General features: G+C 38.2%; 1 protein-coding gene across 1 annotated transcript; it reads right to left on the bottom strand.

Moving 5' to 3' along the window:
- Positions 1-6,719: 6,719 nt before the first annotated feature.
- Positions 6,720-22,301, bottom strand: DUS2 (dihydrouridine synthase 2). Its single transcript, XM_063167804.1, has 16 exons — positions 22,298-22,301; positions 21,835-21,974; positions 20,881-20,926; positions 20,099-20,190; positions 19,207-19,250; positions 18,488-18,548; positions 17,335-17,382; positions 16,667-16,732; positions 14,938-15,008; positions 14,463-14,549; positions 14,189-14,357; positions 13,123-13,244; positions 10,370-10,513; positions 9,131-9,218; positions 8,422-8,495; positions 6,720-7,227 (listed from the first exon to the last, which is right to left on the bottom strand). Exons 2-16 carry the CDS (start codon positions 21,955-21,957, stop codon positions 6,990-6,992), a joined length of 1,473 nt encoding a protein of 490 aa, XP_063023874.1. The 5' UTR covers positions 21,958-21,974; positions 22,298-22,301; the 3' UTR covers positions 6,720-6,989.
- Between the last annotated feature and the right edge of the window lie 35 nt (positions 22,302-22,336).

Here is a 22,336-nt window from a genome sequence, read left to right as displayed (position 1 = left end):
ACAGCCAATAAAAATTCCTAATGCAAGAAGGAATACAATTAGCTGCTCACTGTGAGTCTGCACTGTCAGTGCAGTGACACGGAGGGTTCCAAAGCACAGGGGAAGTGAGAGGAGTGAGCTGTGTGGGTGAAATGTTCTCTCTGACCAGGTAATCCCATGAATTCAGAGCTGGGCTGAGAGGAAAACAGTACACAATAGCAGCCAGGCAGTGATAGGTGAAGATGCAAGATATTTTCTAACAGGATGAGGTTAGCTCTTCCTCTCATGAAAATATATCAACTTTTTCTGTAAAACCTCCTCTTCATCTAAATTGATTTTTTTTTATGAAGAGGTATGAGGAAAATAAAGTGTGGGTGGATCAAATCTGTTTGTCTTCAGTTTCTCTACAAAGTTAAATGGAAACTCTTCCCTCCATCCTGTGGAGAACACAAAAGCTGTGTTTGCTTCTGTGGCATAAGGCATCACTTTCAATAAACACTGCATTACACACTTTGCCTCTAACAAAGAATGGAGAATCTTACTACAAATGTGAGTTTAAATACTAGAAATGAACACAAGAAAAAGGGGTAAATATTTAATCTATGGGTAAATGCTGTACCAGTACTACTGCACAGAAAGACAGCAGTGACTAATCTTATTTCTTTTCTCTCTCTATCCCTTCAGCCAACACTGCTGCCATTATGGGATATGCACTCTCAGGCCATGCTGCACAGTCATGCATGTTACCCACACCAGTGGGCAAACTAGCACTGATTTTACAGTCTGCATTGCAACACTTGGCATGCTGATAAAAGTTAATGGGAGAGAAGGTAATTTATTAAATCCCTATTAATTCAGCATTCATAATGCAGTATTTCTATAGCCTACAGGCTATAAACTTTCTAAGAACTACAACTCTTTTCCATGTTCAGGCACTGCAAAACATGAAAGCTGCTATTAGCTGTAATAAGAGAATGTCACAGGGCAACATGACATAATTACCATGCCACTGATGCGACAGGTAGGCATCATGGTCTAACTGTACAGTGATTTACTGCCTGAATCCTGCAGTCCCAATATTGCACCTCTGTGAAATCTTATCATTCTGATACCCTTGTGAACACCTCACCTTCCATTCCCTTCCACCCACAGATCTGAATACACAATGTTAAATTAACTGCTAAAAATACCAAACCCTTACAAACACCCCTTTTGTATGCCATACAGGGGAAATAAATGCACACTTCTGCTCAAGTGAAACTGCCTCATATTGTTTTTAACACCCTTCAGATCTCATGGGTTTTGTGGCTCGTGTAGGTGTCTCTACTCACACATGTTTACTTGTGTTCTGTCTGGTGTCCAGGATTTGGCTCTATTTCAGCACTAAATAAAACAATGGCTTCAGCTTTTAAACTTTTTGTTGCCTGGGATTTAGTATGGAAATGTAGCTAGAATGGATACAGAGATGGCCAGAAACTTTGCTCTCAATTTTATAGCAATTCAAAAAGCTAATGAAACAGTAAACTACCCCATAAATAACCAAAAAAAAAAAAAAAAAAAAACCACCCCAAAAAACAAAAAGCCCCTTTTACTGCCTGAAAAACTTATAGAGAATGGCAGAGGTCCATTTCTTAAGTAAATAAGCATACACTGAACCAAACCAGGTAAGTCACTGAGAAGCTTCCCAATGAGGTTCAATCACAGCCTGATTTTTTTTTTTTTACTCACAAAGACAATCTTTGACAATGCTTAAGATTAGAAAAGGTATAAATGTAGTAATTTTAGATAAATATCTTTATAACGCTCACTTTTCTTTGACCACGATGAGGGAAACCACTTGATCAGTTTCTGTTTAAGAAGTTTAACATGACCAGCTGCTGACAACTCATGCTAACACCTGTGCAGTGGTAAGTGCACAGGCACACACAGCAGCCTAACACTGCTTAGAGAAGTTTGCCAATCAACAAGAAAAGTTCTAGAGAAGGGAATGTGTTTATACTGCTTTAAACCAGCTAAAAAGTAGGTTGAAGATCTGTATTCAAATCCAGCTCTGCCAGCTCCACGCAACAGAATACTAATCAAAAAATGCATGTTCACAACTGTACATAGATGATACCATTGGTTGCAACCACCAAACAATAATTTTTCAAGGCAGTTGAACAGGAACACAATGGCATACTGAAGCATTAACAAACGTATGGAGTTTATCAAGGAAAATTAAGTTAAAATGAAAAAAGTATCAGATTTGTATGACAGTCCTCTTGCGGACAATAATTTTCTAAAAACAGAAAACAGAGACTCTCCCACCACACCAGGGCAAGGGAAAAGTATTTATTTGTTTAACTGATAGACGTCTAACAGCTGATTCACATTAGCTCCTGCAACACAGTTTCATTTGGGAGCTAAGTGAACACAAGTGAGGCATTTTAAGGCTCCTCTCACAAACCTCACTGAGGCTGGAGCTCCTTGGAATATGGGTGACTGAACCAGACTCCCCCAGGAGCTCAGCAGTTCTCCTTAACTGACCTAGACAAGTGTTTTTTAACAATACATGATGCACTCCCTCCTCACCAAAGGCTTGCTTTCCATGTTTAGCTTTTAATGTTTTTCATCAGCTTTGTCATCAGCACCTCTGACTCAAAGCCTCAAGCGTCGGCTCCTGCACAGTGGCACAGATGGAACTTAAGCCTTGCAGGCCATCTCATCCTCCTTGACTCAAAGCCTGAATATAAGCAAGTTCCTGTTTAAAAAGCCTACAGCTCTCATTATGTTGAGTTCCTAGGTTTGACTAAAGAATGGCAGTAAAATGCCTTTGTGAATGAAGACTTTTTCCAGCTAACACCTGTGTGGGACCTCTCACAGTCTTGCCAGCTGACGTGTTTGAAAAGCACGTTCTTGTGCGTGTCATAACGGGTAAGGGAAAACCAAACCAAAACAAAACCCGTCCCACCTCCCCCTCCTTCCCCAGCAACCCGAGGCATGCTTATGCTTTGAACTGGAGAGCAGCTGAGCTGACATGTGGCTCACTTGCCAGTTTCTGAAACTGCAGTGCTGGGCAACTCTAGGATTTTGATATTCAAACTCTGTATTTGTACCGCCAACATTTAACCTCACATTCCAGGGCGGGGCTGGGCTCAGAGCCTGGGACATTCCAAAAAGCATTCCAGCCTGCAAGGCCCTGGAGGTAGACCCTCACTGAGTGCATCCACACTAAAGGCTGGCAAAAATATCTCTGCATTCCCATTCACATTGCTAGTAAGCAGAATACAGGGAGGACAAGTTACGGTTCTCCCCATACCCATGGACCACACTTTGGCAGATATCATTACAAATACTCTCTGCAGCATCATTACCAAGTGAAAAAATATAAATGCTCTTTTGTTGGCTGAGGGTACCCCTGGGACAAAAACCCCTCCAGTTGCTTCACAGAGTTCCACAGGATTAACACTGAAACATTTTCACTAAGCAAATACTCAAAATAGAGCACAGTTTTCATCAGTATTGACCAAGTATTATATTCACACTGCATTAAATGAAAAAAACAATTCTGAAAAGTGAAGCTAAATATCCTGCAACCCAGCTGTGGTCTCAATTGCCACCCTATGCAAGAATGCTGAAGTGCCATGGCTGGATTGGTAAATACTGCAGAAGACAGTGTATTTTTGTGCCAACAATAAAAATACCTGCCACCTTCTGTTTCTGGAAGGTACAGCAGGGAAGAGAAGCATGGCAGAAACTCAGACAGTAACCAGTTGCTCTTTAAAAGCAACGTGAATGTAAGGATTCCTAAGAGGAAAACACTGGTCACTGAAGTAATTACATTTCCACCAATGCTGAGAAAGGATAACTCCATTTATCATGTGTGATCCTATCTGTAGAACCGGTTAGGATGAATTCAATGATCAAAGTCGTCACACACATTGGTTGTAACAGTTACAAGGAGTGAAAGTATGTAACATAAAGTCATCAAATCACAACATTCTGGCAAGCACATAGATATATATACAAGTGCAACATTTCTTTGGTTCTTCCTGAAACTGATCAAAGGTGTCAAATGTTACACTTTCTAGCCATTTGCCAGAATTACAGCCCTTCTATATTTAGCATTAAAAGCTCATTCCAACAGAGTGACTCCTCACTCTCATTTTCACAGGCTCTGTTTGGCCTATCCATAGATACAGCACAGACAACCCCATTAGTGTGTACAAGCACTGCAGAGAGCTAAGGGGAGTAAGTGTAACGTTGGCAACTGTGTAATAATTTCAGGAAGGATTTGAAAACATGAGGTCATTAAAAACAGAAACATCCCCCCCCAAGGTTTAGCACCCATTTGATTTAATAAACACACTTTGCAGGCTAGTGTTAACACAGAATTTGTTTCACTCCTAGCAAACTATGCAGCCAGCTTTATCCACCTCTCTCCACCAACCAAACCAAGGCACATATTCTGTAACATAAGATGAGTAGTAAAGCCCCTCCAGGCTGGTATTCATGCTACCTGTATTAAGGTATCTGTCTTCAACTACAGTTACATGTGAATGTTTGACAGCATCCTGTAGAAATCTGCTCAGTGATCAAATGAATCCAGGATTTACACCTCCTCAAGCAGCACTGGAACACCAAGCTCTCTGCACAAACCTGTGCTCTGCATGAATGGAGTCACTGGCTGAAGGAAGCAATATGAAAAGTCTGCACAGGCTGTACCTCACTCAGGAGGCAGGAGGAGGCACATTCACATCACATGACAAAGCACCAGAAATAAAGCCCCCAAGGTACAAATACTGTTATGAACACCTTGGCTCCTACATTTAATGATCCCATCTCACTTCTGTAAGAAGTTCAAGTCAGCAGTGACACACTTTCTCCTGAGTAATTTTTTGGGTTTTCTGGGTCAAAAGAGGAATAACATGCTTCTCATGGCTGACTCATCTATTAACTCATCCCAATCCACTGGAACTCCCACTGATCCACAGTAATTGCTGCCATACAAGTCCACCGTGTACTTAGGCAACATCAGCTGTATTACCCAAAGATTCAATTTTCCTTTTAGACAGACAATGATTACAAGACTAAGCCAGATCCTTCTGTGTGGCAGGACAAGAGGCAATGGGCACAAATTGAAATTCAGGATATTCCATGTAGAAGAAGGGAAAAAACCTCACTTTTGCTTACCTTGAGGATGCTCAAACACTGGAATGAGTTGCCAAGAAAGGTTGTGGAGTCTCAACTCTTGAAGATGTGTAAAACCCAGTTAGACACAATCCTGAGAAACCTGCCCTAATTAATCCTGCTTTGAGCATGGGGTTTGGATCACACAATCTCCAGAGGTCCTTTCCACACTCAAACATTCCATGATTCTATTACATTAGACCCTGCAAATCACACTGGTAGAAGGACCTAAAAATGACTTTTTCTTTATTATTGTGGCTTCAAATAGTTCTGACAAAAGTAAGATATTCCAGATAGAACTTATAATAGGAAAAGGGCTACTTCTGAAATTTCTGATTAATACTACAAATTTTTTTAGTGCTTCAGAGTAAAATTGTAGCACTAAAATGATATAAAATATAAACATATTAAAGTGGGTTTATTGTAATGTACAAATTGAACAAGAAAAACTTCTTCCTAAACTGTATAGACTTACTGTCAATTAATCTAAACAGCAAACATTTTAACTTCACAACCCTGAATACTGTCTGATGAGATACTGTTTTTCCTTTTTAAAATAATGGTTTAATGTGGCACTACCACTTGAGGAAAAGAAGCAAATTTTTAAATAGAAAGATTCTTTATGAGTTACAGCCAAATGAATTCTATCTTGTAAATTCTTTATCCAAAGTACTTTAGAGATCATGGCATGATACATCCCCATCATTTTGTTTTCTGACCAGAGCTGATAATCTCACAATCCCTCACACTGTTGAGTGAAACTAAGCCACTGTTTCAATAGACTGTTAACAACAAATCTCTCTGAATTCTTTTGGCATCTTTTTGAGGATCCAGAACTCTAATTTGAATGAGACAAGCTCAGCTGAGCTGTCCTGAATTACACAGGGTCTGTATCCTCTCCGGGCATACAGCATTTACTTACAGTTTACTTTAATAAGAGGTTGTGATGATGAAAACAAAGAAGAGAACATGGGCCTTTGATCAAGACCCCTGTATCTCCAACAGCTGATTGCTGAGACAAACAAGGTCACATTTCAAGAACATACAAGGCCATATTTGGATGGCCATTACTGCAAGTAATCTACTTGTAGACATTTACGAGGACTTTCAAGTTCAAAAGACAAAAAGGACCTTCATTCAACAAAGTCAGTGCTACCAGGCTTGGCTCCAGCTCCTCACTGGAAAGACACAATTGTTAACACCTAAGACCAGAAAAGGAGAGTTAATGGTACTGCCTATTTCTGAAGGTAAAATATAGTAGAAGTTATCACAGAAGAATGTTATTTTAATGCTTGTCTTACAATTTTTAAGTCCTTCTTTCTGCAAAAAAACTTTTTCTTTATACATGAAGGGTATAAACAAAGCTTGCAAAACATGCATAAAACTCAATTGACACAACCATGCCTACTTTGCTACTAATTATTTTCCTACATTGATTTTTCTGATTAACTACACAGTTCCAATACACAGTTAGATTCCTCTGTTTGTGGATGATGTATCAATACATCTCTTACCCGCACACTGTAGACTTATTAAGAATAAAAAAACAAGTAATGAAACCAATGACAAAGTTGCTTTGAAAATACCTGATATTTTAAAAAAGTTTTATTACTGGGATTACCTTCTCCATGTTGTTTAAAATCAAGTTCCTAATTATCATCTGAAAGGCACCATAGGGACAGTGGGTGGTGAACAGTAAACATCTCAGTGGCATATTTCACAACTGGGAAATGTATCTGTCTCTGAGAGAATCCAAACGAAACGTGAACAGCAAGATATACAAACAGGAGCTCATTTGTGGCTGCATAGGCATGAAACCTCTAATTTCCATTAATTCCATGCTATCGTGGCATCTTCGGCACATTCATGTCAGAAGTGTCTTCAATAAAATTGGCTTTTTTATGGGAAGGCTCAGCAAGCTCCTCTCCATGGTCTCTGTTAATCAGGGGCTCCTGGTCCCCCCTCTTGCGTTTGTTAATCAGGTGATTTTCTCCCTCACAGAGCTTTCCCTCTGGGACACCCAGTGCTCTCAGACAGACAATAGCTGCAGCCTGTTCTGCCAGTTTCTTGGACTTGTCCCTGAAGAGCAAGCACACAGAGCACACGTGAAAGTAGAAACTGAGGTCTCTACACTGCCAAGAGACAATTTCCTGTCTCTGATGCAACATCATGAAACAAACAGCATTTGTCGTCATCTCACAGCAGAAAAACAAACCAGGTCACTTCCAGAAATTATTTCAATCTTGTTAAGTGTCAAGTGTTGATGCATCACTCCTGATGCAATATTCCTAGAAAATCTGTCTCTATCAGGGCTTGTCTCTTGAACACTCTCCATGTCAAAGGTACACAGCCAATGTGTGTTTGCCCCACAGAAAGGTAACTTTTACACATCTGATCACTAAACAAAGCTGAGTTATGAAGGATCACTTTTCTTGAAAGAGGCTCAGGCGTAAGTACATTTTCTGTCAGCTGGACAAGTTCATTGATGCTGACAAAAGCAGGAACTGTTCCGCAATAATAAAAATTCTGTCACTTCTGAGAAAGACTGCCCATCACACATTTGTGGAAGTCAGTATTTGAAAACATTTTCTTCTCAAAATTTCATATCAGCTGAGCATAACTTCCTAAAGTCTCTGAACAGGAAGGCTGCAAAGCAGTTGTGTGTGCTTGCCCTGTTTAAAATGTTCAATGCTGAGCTCTAGCTTTGCAGTTAAATCAAGATCACCTTAGGTGCAAATGCCTCAAAATCAACTCTGGTATTAATAGATGATTGTATAAAATACCATCAAGAAACTTTAGAGCAGACCTGGATGGAGCTGCTAATTAACTGTGATCTCCAAGAACTCTGCTTCACTGAATACAGACACTTAGTCCTGACTTCTTATTGGAAAGGATCTGCTGCAGTGGCTGAAGACATAACCTGCTCCAACATTCCCCTCTGCCTCCCTTGCCTTCTTTCTGCACTCATCACATACAGAATGGAACTGGGTCACCTATTTGCTCCCCTTCCAATACAAGTTGTGGACTAACACAAAGTGAATTAAAATCTGTAACTGTTTACTTGATTATGCCAGTGCTTACTTCCTCTTGTCACATTCAATTCTCAGAAGTTTTTAATCCTTTCTCCCTCCTAGAAGTAGCTTTAGGAGGTAACTTTCAGTTGACCTTTATCAAAGGCAAATGGAATAAACTAGAATATCCTTTTAATGAAAGTTTTTAAGCAACATTTCAGAAACAAAAATCCAGCTGAAAAACCCATTAAGGATGGCTTACCACAGACTTGATCGGTATTTTCGCTCAGCTACTGTCACTACTGAACAGAATAATCTATCCAGTGGTCTTTGAACCTGTGGAAAAAAAAAGAATTAAAAGGAAAGGGGTTGTCAAAAATCAGTCATGTAATTTAAATAAGAAACAACATCATCAACATTCCTTCATATTTATAAAGATATGGATAACAAGTAACATAACTTTAACATTACTCTAATTCACACCACAAATTTCACCATACATATACAACATTAAAAAATTAACAAATTGTCCAAGTTATAAATATTTTTGCTTTACAAAACTAAAAAGTAATCAAATAACGTTGCCAATGTAACCAAACAGGTGCTCCTGTCCCATACAGCTCCTATCTGTAACAGTGTGCAACAGAGAAAACATTCCAAGACTTAATTCTTTACTTCACAGAAGTAGTAAAAGGTGAGTCGTGGGTTTCTATATAATGACCAGAAAGTTACAGCAACTTCTTTCACAAATTAATCAAAAGCAGACTGAAGGCCTGACTTTGGATTTTTTATTTTCTAATAAAATAAGCTGCTGTTGCCATATCTGTGTGCATTACCATTTCTGCAGCTGCTTTCTGAAAGAGCTACACCAGAAAGCTGAAGCAGAATTTCTCACTACCTTGAGTCCTAAAATACTTAATTTCATATACAAGGCAGAGGGAGAGGTTTGAAAGAGTTTTTCATTGACTCACAGTTTCATAAACAGGCTGAGGATGCTTTTCTTTCCTACACCATTCCAGAAGATACATTTTTGGAGTGATCTGTGGTGGATATTCTCGCCTAGACAGAAAAATTTGTTGTCAACAATGGTGCACAAAGTTCTATTTTAAAAAGACAGTGATGTCTTTTGTATTACTTCTACCAGTTATTTGAAGTGTAATTTTACAGCTCAAATTATGAAGAAGATGCTTCTTCTTCATTAGAGAACTCAAGTAATAGGTGTCACAAAACATCTAAAATAAAATCTAAAGTTTTCCTGAACATTTACACCCTGTAGTAATACAGCTAGAGAAGACATACTTAGCAGAAAGGAGATTCTAGCTATGTGACACAGAAGAGAGATACAGTTTGCTACTGCTTATTATAAGCACCAATTAAACACCAGTAGAAAAAGGAGAAGCTGTTTTTGTTACGAAGCAGTAATCAAATGAAAAAAAAGGGTAGAAAATGTAGGAATTTATTCAGTTATCAACAAAGAATTACAGACCCTTACATATGGCAGAAAAAAAAAAACATTTTAAAAAATCTGTATTCAGTTCTCAAGGAGTCAGGTAATATATCCTCTAAATATTAAAGCACTATGACTGCATTTGTGGAGGATTTTGCATATCACACTTGAGCTGTTTGATAGGCCTATTAGCAAAACCAGCAAATATGAGTTTAACATGGAAAGTAACAGCAATTCTACAGGCTTCAGAGATTATAATTAAAAATTATATAAAACAGAATTCAACTCCATGAATTAATTTTTCAAGGAACAGCTTATGAGTGGAACACATTTGGAAGACTTCAGATGAGCATGTTCTTTGCTTAGAAGAGTATTAAGAAATTTGTTCAGGACTTTTTATAGAAAAATTATGTTTTAGTCAAGTTTCACTAAAAATAACTGAACTCTACATATTTGTAATACACTTTTCTACATGGAGATGTTCTATTTTTAATTTTCTTTTAGAGCACTCAGCACTTTCAAAAGTTAAGTGAGAGAATTAAGCAGTCTCGGGAAGCCTGGAACTAGAGAACATCCTACAGCATCCAAATGGCACAGGAAAAGTGGTGATTATGCAATGATGTTCACTTACTGCTTCATAGGAATTCACCCAGTAAGTGCTGTTTTGCAAATCATCATTTTCAAAAAACTGTTAAGACACTGTCAGCCTCACAGTTATTATTCAGAGATGCAAGAGAGTGAAAAAATTGATTTGCACACTTACTTGTCAAATCTAACAGCCATTTTTATTACATCTGGATCTTCTGTTTGGTCATCTTCATCTTGCACCTTGGTTTCTAAAGATGTTTTCTTTGCTTCAAAAATAGCTGTGGTTTCTTCATAGAAGTCACCCATTTCAAAGGCTTCACTATTCAAACAGAATTCCTTTATATTAGAGATCAGTTTATAAATTTTTGAATCACATTATGACAGAGAAAGAAAATGTAGAAATCAATTGTGTTTGCAGTACATGTTAAGTGGAAGTGTGGCTGAATTCTGCACAGTGACATTACATTGAACTACAAGTAGGAAAAGGATGTTCTAATTTCCAGCACTACATATGCAATTTGTAGCCTGGAAGGGCAGGGAGAATCAGTCAGAAATACAGGTCCTGCAATGTTCAAGCTATTAGTTCATTAATAACTTGCAGCTGGATAAATCAGCAAACAAACATCTCAGTGTGACTCCTGGTGCATCAACTCCACAAGGGCAATATGAGCAAAAAGGAAGAAAAAGAATCTTCTTCTAATTATAGTGATTAAAAATACTATAAGCAATAAACACTACAGCATCCAAACCCCTCAAAGTCTCAGATTTTCTGACTTCAGAGTATTATTCACAAGCCCAAATAATGAGAAGCAGCAACAAGGATTTTAGTCAAAGGCAAAAGCCTCAAACCCTTTTAAATTTCAAACTCATGGCAGGTTGGATCTACTTTGAAAAACTGAGACTATTGATTTTCTACAGATGATAATGGCAATAAAACCTGCAGCATAAAAGAGACTTTTACTTTTGGCTATGAAGATGCTGGTTGATACAGGACTGCTCAATGACAAAATGGATTTTGCCCACAAAGCCATCTCCAATGCTCCAAGCAAAAAAGCAATGAAGCTAAAAAATACTGACTTATGTGCTTCTAAGGGAAGGCAATTTATTACATACTGCTATGAAAATGTTTTGTGGGAAGAGCAGCAGGCTGTTCTCTTGCATTCAGCACTGAGGTTAAAGCTCAAATGGCTGTAACCCATCCTCACCACCAGGAGACAGCAGAATTATGCACTATAATTGTCTGAAGATAAAGTGGTGCATTTTAAAAACTGAATGTTCCTCAGTTATCTGGACATGAAACAGGTTGTTCAGAACAGGGGTTAAAAGACCAAGTTTGCTGGCAGAAAACAGTTTCATAAATTTCCAAATGGCTCTCTCTGTCCCCCTCTCCTGCAAACACATTGTTTTAGCCCATTTTGAAGCTGGTATTGCATCACATTTACAAAACCAGAGAGTTTGATTTTGGAAGCCCCTAAAGAATTGTTAGGCATAGCACATAAACCCCATAGTTTTACACTAGATCTCTATCCAGTGTTTATGTGTATGAACTATGACACCTCTAATTACCTGTGTAAAACTGTTATTTACAGTATTTATTTTACATGCTCTGCAATGGTATTCATTCAGCAGAAAACACCACCACCCTCTGGGCTAAGACTTTACTGAAGCTGAAAAAGATTTGAGTTCTAATCTATACTTTATCTTTTTTCCTAAACTCAAAATGTATAATCAAAATAGTCTGTTAGCATACTAAAACAAGTTAAATTCTTTAAGTTGCCAAAGTGAAAAGTAACTTGCAAAGTTTAAATGTTATTCATAGATTCCATTGCTCCTTTAAGAATAATGAAGTCTAGCTCCCTTCATATATGCAATACAAATTCCCTTCATTGTACTGTAATGTAATAATCATGGACAGAATTATTTCTAGAAAGCCAAAATTGGTAAAAGGCAATAAAATGGCAAAAGGATTGCAGGCATTTCCATTTCTCTTGAACAGGAACCAAATGCTGATTAGGGTTTGCTAGAAACCAATATATTATTTTTCAAAATATTTCAAGTTTTCAAGATTTCTATCCATTTTCATACACATTAGATATCAAACAGTTTCAGACTGCTCATTTTATAGAAAACAAGGAGACTTCTCCCCTCCCTTCTATCAGAAAGATAATTATAACACACAACATGGATATTACACATGCAAGCTCAGAGCTTTTTGTTCCATTTGAAATGTGTCCAAACCTGAATTCTCCTAATTCAGTGCTAATTCTTTATTCATCTGCCTATTTTATGGTTTCTCTCAAAATTTTTGTTCTTTCATTTCTGTCTCTCCCACTGAGAAATTTCATCCAGTCTGTTTCAGATATGCAGGATGATAAGATTCTTTAAAGCTACTATATGTCCTCAGAAAGACTGCCATTATTCATTAAGGTGTTCCAGAAACGAAAAGCAGCACAAAAAATTACAATTAAGTACCAGGCAACCCTGATGCATGTTTCTGTGTTTCTAAGTGTTCATTTAAAAAAAAATATATGTTATAAATATTCCAGTAACATTACAAACCTCACATGCAAGTGGGAAAGCTAAATCAAATCCTTGGAAGAAGACAAGTTCCACAAAGTTTCAGACAAGCTGAAATTTTTCTTAATCACTTCATGCAAATACTGGATAAATGCTTGTCACTCAGTGAAGCACCACTCAAATGAGTGTGCTGAATATAGAGAGTTTTAGGGCTAAAGATTTAACATCTGAGCATGGAGGAAACCTGAAAAAGTTTACTCTGATATTTCACATCTCCCATCAGGATTTTTGGGGGTTATTTTTGGGGTTTTTGTAACTTCTCCTGACAGTGTGAAATGCCAGGCAGTGCTGGACAGAGAAGTGGTGTGCAAGTTTGACAGAGTACAACTCTTTTCTGAAGTCCATGCTTACCAGATCTCCTGTGTGGACTGTGCAGCATGCAGCTTCTTACCCTGAGTAGTTTCCAACTGTTCTCTTAACATCTGACACAAGCAATATTTAGTGTTGGTGTAGTGATTGTCATACCTCACTGCCTGATGGAAAGAAACAGAGAATTCAAAACCACACCAAACAAATTTATCTTCTGCACTGCACATGGTGTCTTGATGACTTCCCCAATCATTTTTGAAAGGCAAACCACAGTGCAGTTTCCTCAGTAACAGATTCAACAAAACCCATGAATGTGACTATAATCTGATTATTTTGGCATGACTTTACCAACTAAAGTTCAACTGACTCATATACTTCTGAAGAAAGTGTTGACCTGTTTACATCATTGACTAGCAATGCACTGATATTTTAGTAAGTAACTCGTTAATAGCAAGCTCAAATTAAAAAAAGAATTTGATTTGATGACATGATTAAAGTTCAGATTTCTGACTAATTCCCTATGACATCATTAAAATTTTGTCTTTTGAATAATGGATAAAATTTTATACATTAGATGACTTGGCTAATGGAACTACAGTACTACAACATAGTAATTTGCCAATTACTTTATTGGCAAATCATTCCCTTTGCTTTCCTACTGCAAATACTTCTTGACTGTGTTTGTGAAAAGTAATTAATTTCTAAAAGTGAATCTAGGAGCAACTGATTATTTAGTACTCTTTCATCTTTCTGTTCAATGTTGTAAATTCAATATTGTATACTGTATATAATAATCTGCTCAGTTTGTACAACTGCGACTTCAAAAAGGTTGGACTACACATTTTTAGATTTCTTTACATTTTTAGATAGCCTGGTAAACCTCATAAATGTTCCCAAGAAACAAGGGCTAAAAAACATGTTTTCTGCATACAGATTTCTAAACAAAATCAAACAGAGGAAGCAGGGATTGATTTGCAAGGATCGTGTAACATGCACTATGTTAAAATATCCCCAGAACCAAGTCTTTGAAATTAAGAGGAGTCAAGATACTGCAGTAGGACAATTCTAAACAATGTTAATTACATGTAAGATCCTCATAAAAACATACATATTTGATGTAATCTTGCATGACATCCTTCAAGGGGCAAAACCCCTCTTTTCTGAAGACAGAGGGGTTCCACATGGCAGCACGAGCAATCATGACTGATGAGGCAGCTGTTGCTTTCTGGAAGGTCTCAATGTCTGCATATTCCTTAATGAAGTCATGAGATCCTCCACTAAAAATTAACAACACTAATATAATTAATCATGCCTCCTTTTCCTGCACTTGTAAAACTTAAGTACAGGCATCTGACCAGAATGAGCTAATTAGTCCAACTTACTTTGCTATCACTGGAATGGAGACAGCTTCAGATATGGCCTTGATCACATCACAATGGACAGGGTGCTGAGGCCTCTCCTCCTTCTTCCTTTCCAACAGAAAAAAAACATAAGACAAGACCAAAGATTTCCTGTGGAATTTATAGATCTCTAAACCACAGCAGACATGACACAAGGATTATTGGGATATATTTGTTTCAACTTATTTGTTTTATATATTTCATTTTTTAGATACAAAGTATGCAAGATAATTTTAGTTTTATTTGGTCTTGAGAAAAAATATTTAGGAAAAGAGCAGGAAGGAGTTAAATTCCCTAATTACTGACTTGATTTCCTAGAACACCAATTCAGTTAACAGTTGAAATCAGAACCACATATTACATTTAGTGTATCGAGGATACTCATATCAGTCATATCATACTGTGGTACAGTCATCAACAAACTAAAAAAAATCTTTCTTGCCTAAAATCAATTTACCTTCCATGGACTGCAATGGCAGCAATGCCAGTTTTCTCTATCCTTTTCACCAGATTGACAGTATCCTCCACCTGAGGGATAAGACAGTTGGACATGATTTTAATTCAAAGCAAAAGGAATAACTATCATGAATAACTACCATGTGACATTGTACAAACAAATGCTGGAAGTCTTCTTTTATCAAGAGTGATGTGATTCCTGCCTTTCATCAATAACATAACATGTACAAACATTTAATACATACTTCAATTAAAAACCTACATGCTATGGCAGAAAAAAAGAATGCATTTTCAATGCTTCCTTAAACCTACAGATTATAAACTTTCTCAAACCAGGTAACACAATACTCTGTAGCAGGAAAATATTTTCCAAAGGTTTTCAGACTGTCAATTGAAAATGACTGGAACATTTGATTAGCAAGTCCTCTCTAATGACTACTCTGTAAATTGTAATTAAAATGCTTTTCAGTCAGAGGATGCCTTCTGAAATCAACCTAACATGCAATCACACAACTATAAATATTCCTCTCAGATGTGTCTTAAAAATGTTAACCAGCATCTAAAATATTCTAAGGATATTCTTACATGCCCAGTATATCTTCAAAGAGGGAAAATCCTCTTAAAAAGCAGAAATAAAATTTTCACACTGCTGCACTAGCCTGTCTTATGCATCTTTAGGGAAAGGGAGAATGAAAAAAAAGGCAAATTTTCCTTTCAAAAGCTGAAGGAATATCTGTGGCTCATCCCAAAGATATCAGATTCAGTCTGAAAACTGCAACATGTCCCAGCTGGCAGGGATGCAGAGACAGAAGCTCACCTGTTGTTCTGAGGGATGACATTATCCAAAACCAGCTTGAAACAAAAAGGAGGAGGCTCTGGGATAAAGGTGCCAGTTCTTTAATTTATTACTTCAGAACCAAAATGATCTGAGACTGGGTTACTGATTCTTTTCACACAAGCTTCAATTGTTTATCCCAACACATAAATGACGTCTGAACAAAGCTGGCTCAGGTAGAGTTCATCCATCTACTGAAATATCTGTTTAGGTCATATGCAGTCATAGTATCTGGGAAGTAATTAAATACCCAATTGCTAAATTGTAATTAAATACTCAATTGCTAAATAATCAGTCTTTAAAAGAGAAGGTACTCCAAAAGGTACAATCTTTTGGAGGTTTAAAAATATGTAGAGAATTCATCTTAAAAAAAAAAAAAAAAAAAAAAAAAGCAGTAAGGAAGCTACGTCAGCTGTAAAAAAATTCTGGAAAAAGATCCTGAAAAAGACAGACCCCATAACTTCATTGGCTGTTCTAATTACAAGAACAAGAAAACAGTATGGAAGAAAAATTAGTCTAAAAGAACAGAAAACAATTATCTATTGGTCACCCCATGTGAAAAACAGGAACTAACAGCATCTAGTGGCTGCTTGAGAGTGCTGTCCTACACCCTCTGGAACCTCTATGACATAAAAATGACTCAGTTGAGAAATTTAGAGGATAAAAGCCTCTGTGCTCTTGCCTATCACAGAAAGTGACAAGGCCACAGTCACAGTCTCTGTGCACCTGCAGGTCAGATTTAGGCTGGGACAGCATCCTAAACAGAAATTGTAAGTTCCAAGTGCTATTTCACAGTAACAGTGTACAGTGAAACATACTAGAACAACATATATTCTAACTGATAGCAAATCAGAGCAGTAACAGCTGAACAATTCAGAACAATTTATGCTCTTACTGAGGGCAAAATGCGGATTTTGCAGGTTATTGGTTTACAAATTCCTTTAACAAGGGTGGTCAATATCTGAAAAAAAAAAAGGAAGACAAAAATCTGATCACAACAGTGGAATCACTAAAACTCTCCTCCTTTCTCTCTTGAAAATAAATTTGAATAATGTAACACTGTTTACTATACCCACTGTTTACTATAAAGAATCTTACATAGACAGACATATACAGTCTGTACTGAATATACAATTTTATCCAGTAGGTACATAAGACTACTTATAGTCTAAGACATTTTTACTGCCATTTCTTTGTTGATTTGAACTGGATTTTTAGAGAGCAATTAACTGCTGCTGGAGTTTCAACCCTGCTTTTAATATGGTGTGACCAGTGAACTCTGATTTCAAAAAACATGCATAGACATGTAAAACTCACAAATACTGCACTACACTGAAAGTTTTCAAACTGAAAAAAGCCCAAAAGTACAGTTTCATAGTCCACATAATGACAAGGAGAACTAAATCAAGAATATTTATCTATCACCTTAACTCCAGTGTCCTAAACTGAGTATTCCACTCAAGCAATCACAAATTTGTTGTTTATTAACTCATTCCTGCTGCCAGTAGAGCACAGTGCACAATTCTTCCCAAGGCACCTCCAGCCCTACCAGGTGATACTTACAGACTCTATTTTGTCAGGATCAGACAGCAGTGCTGCTCCCATACCTCCCTAGGAAAACAGAGAGAAGCTGTTACCCACTAGGCAAACACATTTTTCAACTCAATTGTTTTGCCTAAATAGCAAATAGAAAAAAAGCAGACCACAACAAAAGCACGATATCATATTAAGGAAAAAATGGCAAAATTTAAAATACAGAAGCATTACTGAACACCGTGGTGCTACATTTCTTAGACCTGTATCAGAATAATTAAGCAATAATTCAGGGATCACCTTGCTCTCATCACTTTAGGGAGCAGACAGGATTTCAGGAAGCTATTTTTAGCAAGCATAATCATCCACTTTCCCATTTTTCATCCATAACATAATTATGAACAATTTAATATTTTAGCTGCTCTTCCCACTGTTTCATCTGCGTACATAGATGCAGAGGCCAATAACTTTTTTGTACAAATTTTTTTGACCCAGAACTATTATTGGAGAATAACCACTCACCAGCAGTGTACTCCTGCTATTTCACCCTAGTACAAGATGGATATTTGGTGTTTTGTTCTTAATTACAGCTCTGTGGAGCATTTGACATCAAAATGGAGTGCCATGGTTCAATTTATTGATCCTTTATCTCTACATCAAGTAGCTTAACAGTCCTAACAATCAGTTTGACTGCTCTGCTCTAGACACAGATACAGGACTAATTTAGAACTGCATGTACTTTATTACAAAACAAACAAACCAGGTTTTAAGTGACCCATTGTACTCTCATTTAAAACTGACTAAGAACTGAATTCAGCATTACTAAGCTGTGACTACTTTTTGCCATCTATTTGCTCAGATGACAAATTGGGATTTCAAATTTTATTAAGGCTAGGCGGAACTTATTTCACTCACCCAACAAATTAATGACTTCAGAAAATACTAAAAAACCCTAACCACTTTATTTTATCTAGCCTTTAAGAATTTTCTAGCAGCCTATGTTATTTTACTGTAGTAGGGCCATGACACCTTCCAGAGTGTTCTGTTTACTACAAACAATTAAATTTAATTTTTCTCTTAATCAAAATTTTACTGCTTGTATTTGAAAACCAGACCGTGTACTCCACACTCCATATCTCTAAGACAGAAAAGGCTCATTTAAGAGTAATCAAAATCCACTTGCCTTAGTAGAATATTCTTTTGGGCATCCCATGTTGATATCAATACCAGCCACATCACTCTCTCTGAAAGAGAAGGAAAAATCAAGATATTTTTTAGCATATTAGAACAAGAATCAAGAAACAGACATCTTGCCACATAATTTGTTCCACCATCATAAAGGCTTAAGTGAGAACTTAAGGTAAATTTGAACTTCTGAATTTTTAGCTTCTCACTTATTTAAGTTAAATATATAAATCTTAATGATGGTCTGAAGATCAGACTCTTCACAGGTTTCAATAACCAGTGCTGTGCAGAAGCTGCAGATACTCATCTTAAATACCTTCTATATACTTAATCCTATATAAAGTATATCCACCACTAAATTCATCACTATAGTAACCCCTATTGAAACTTCCATCTATTTAAATGGAGGCTTAAAACCACCTTTTTAAGAGCCATTTTTGGTTTCTGCACAATACATTACTGCAGGCTTTAAACCACAAACAGTAAGGGACATTTTCAGGTGTACCGGTCTTGCAGCGATACCCAGGGTTCATACTGGAGAGATCAAGGACACACTTGCACTAGCAAGAAGCTATCCCAGCACAGAATTCATGCAGCTGAACTTTTCCTGGTTCTATCAAGAGCTATCATAAAAAACCTGTCTTCTACAATAATTCCTCTGCACAAAAAATCCCAGACAAACCCAAGGTGAGAAGGGGTTGAGGGAAAATGACTTACACAAGTTTAGCTACTGCCAGGGCTCTTTCAGCATCTGCTGAACCCTGTTGGTAAAAGAAGAGGATTTATAATTACAAAATATCATCAAATTAATAAAATACCAAGGTGCTTACTTGCACATGTGTACAACTATATTTGTTCTGAACATTCAGTACAGACAGAGACCCACTCAGGGGCACACTGGATATTTCAAACATTTACCTACAGCACATAGTGGAGTCAGCCACTGGATGATGAAAGGTGATACAAAAAAGCATCCAAAGAGGTCTATCTGCCCTCTTCACCTACAGCAATATTAAATGTTCTTAGCTCCTCAGCAACAGATATCTATTTTAATGTTCTTAAAAAGCTCCACTAATAACAATTCTACAGACTCTACAAGCAACTTATTTGAGGGCTACATTACCACTGAAAAGGGTCTTTTCAGTATCTAATGCAGTCCACTCATGCTTCCCCCTCCCTCCAAGGCCATCATCTCTTGTCCTACACAGAGTGGTCTCTAAGAGCAAATTACTGTCATTTTCTCTTCAGCAAAGAGAATTTTTAACCCATTTGTGCAAAGCCAATGCAATCATTAATCCTCTCTTATCTATACTAAACAATGCTGCCTTTTTCAGTCTTTCCAGTGACACTGTTCACAGGACAGTGAAAAACTTCAATGTGTGATCAGACATCAGCACAATTTATATCCACATCCATAAGTTCAGAAATATCTAAGATACCTCTTACAAAACCAAGCTGCTGAGGAGCACAGAGGTTATCTTAATCACCTCTTAGGAGAACTTACAATGCAGAATCTTGATTTGTACCAACAGCTCAGAAATTCTGCAGCACCTTTGGTGTGAAGCCACCTCATTTAACTATCGTGGTAGAAGAGTCTCTAGTTTCTTACCATTTGGAAGACAACACGCTCTCTCTCCCTTTCACAAGTTCTGAAAACAACTCTGTCATTAGGTGCAACAAAGTCCACTGTTTCAAGTACTTCTGTATGAAATGAGAAACAGATAAAAATTCTGTACAAATGCTACAAATGCAAAAATTAAAAAAAGTCACATGACCATGTCATTTGTATACAAATGAAATGCCATCAAAGGCATGTGATGTTCTTTGAAAAGTATCAAAGCCCAATGATGACTCAGCCAGAATGAACAGTACTATTTTGGGGAAGGGGCAGGAGGGGAGAGGAGATTTGTAGTGAACTTCTGTTTCCCACCAGGGACACTGCAAATAACTGTCTCTATGCCACTCAGACAGGGCCAGGTCCCAAAGGTACCTTTTTAAGAACTTGCAGTGACAATCATGTTATTCCAAGTCCAGCCCATGGACTTCAAGTTAATAAATGAATGATAAACAGTGATGTTTGTATGTGTTGCTTGAGACTAAAAGGTGTGTATATTATCATGTCACAAACAGCTAACATTTAAAAAGACATGTGATTGGAAACTGTCTCTACTGCAGTCCAAACAAACTGGAAGTTTAAAACTAGAGCAGCTGACAGGTCTAAGGCAGCACTTCAAAACCTTACTGTAAGCCCCTAGACACAATTCAGTGAGATGGTAAGTACTGATACATCACTATAATCACTAGAAAAATGCTTCAGAGAAATAATTACCCTTTCTCTTAAATAGAAAAGAGACCTCTTACAGGTATTATCAAAAGAAATGCCATACTTACCATTTACAACCCTCTTACACTGCAGCATCTTTATGTCAATCAGCTCCTGAGTAGAAAGGATAAAAAAATCTCAGTGAGTTGAATTGTTTCAGCCAGTCAGCTCTAAACAATTGCCCATTTTATTAAGTAATTGTCTAGAGAGACCAACTTCTCTGAGCAACCTCTCCCAGTACCTCAGCACCCTCTGGTTAAAGAACTTCTTACTAATATCTAATCTAAAGCTGTCCTCTCTTTAGTTTAAAACTATTACCCCATGTCCTATCACTATCTGTCCTTGTAAAATGTTCCTCTCTCTCCCTTTTAAAAGCTCCCTTTAAGCACTGGAAGGGCTCAACGAGGTCTCCTCAGAGCGTTCTCTTCCCCAGAGAGAACAATCCCAACTCTCTCAGCCTGTGTTTGTAGGAGAGGTGCTCCAGCACTCTGATCAGCACTGTGGCCTCTCTGGATCTACTCTAACAGGTCCACACAGTTCTTGTGCTGAGGATCCCACACCTCAGTTTCAGGCAGCCTTAAAAAAAAGTGTTTAAGAAACAAGGAGAGCAATGTTATCAGTGAAATACATGGGGACACAGCAGAACTAACCAGATGAGACATGAAGTCAGTCGTCAAAGTTGCTTCAAAGTTCTGACTCTACTGAAACAAAATGCAAAACAAAACCCCAAAAAACCCAACACCCTACCCCCCTCAAATGCAAATAAAAGTACAACTTGAGGAAATTGTTATGATGCTTTGTCTAAATTACGTGAAGTTACTGAACAGTCTATAAATATGGATTTGCCATAAGTTAAGAATGGCTCAGAGAAATGCCTCAAGACAAAGAGATTCTTCTTTCCTCATTTTTAATTGAAAACTATGTGTAAAAAGAACAAGTCATATAATAAAAAACGTCCATTTGTACTTTCCTTAATAACAATGTTGTCAGATAAAACCGCCTCATTAGCTCCTTCTCCATACCTCACAGTACACGATATCGGCACCGTAGTCCAGAGCAAGCAGCCGCATGGGGAGCGTCCCCACTCGCACCATTGGAGCCAAGATCTTCTTTCCCCTGAAGCACAGCGGTGCGTTCACCGTCATTCCCGTTGCTGTACCACCTGAAAGAGAGAGCCCAGGGGCACCGTCACGGAGTGTCATTTCCCACCCGCAAACACAGGCGTGTCCTTTCCTGGGAAGGCGCGGTGGGGGCCCCGCCAGGGGTGAGGGGCTCGCCGGGCAGCGGGGACCGGGCTCACCCAGCCTGAGGACACCGGGGGCTGCTCCCCGCCCCACGGGCTCCTTCCCGAGCGAGGGGCCCCGCGCCGCCCCTGCCGGAGCCCCTCGGGGCCGCGACTGCTCCCGCGGTGGCGGCGCGGGGAACGCTCTCAGCCGGCAGCGGAGAAAGGTGAAAGAAGGGAGCGGCAGCGCCGGCCGCACTCACCCTCCTCGCGTGGCTCCGCCGCGGCTCCGCGGGGCGGGG

This window comes from Melospiza melodia, chromosome 13 (genome assembly GCF_035770615.1).
Source record: "Melospiza melodia melodia isolate bMelMel2 chromosome 13, bMelMel2.pri, whole genome shotgun sequence".
Classification (NCBI taxonomy): Eukaryota; Metazoa; Chordata; class Aves; order Passeriformes; family Passerellidae; genus Melospiza; species Melospiza melodia.
The sequence above is the reverse complement of the archived record's forward strand: the minus strand, read 5'-3'. Positions and strand labels throughout refer to the sequence as shown.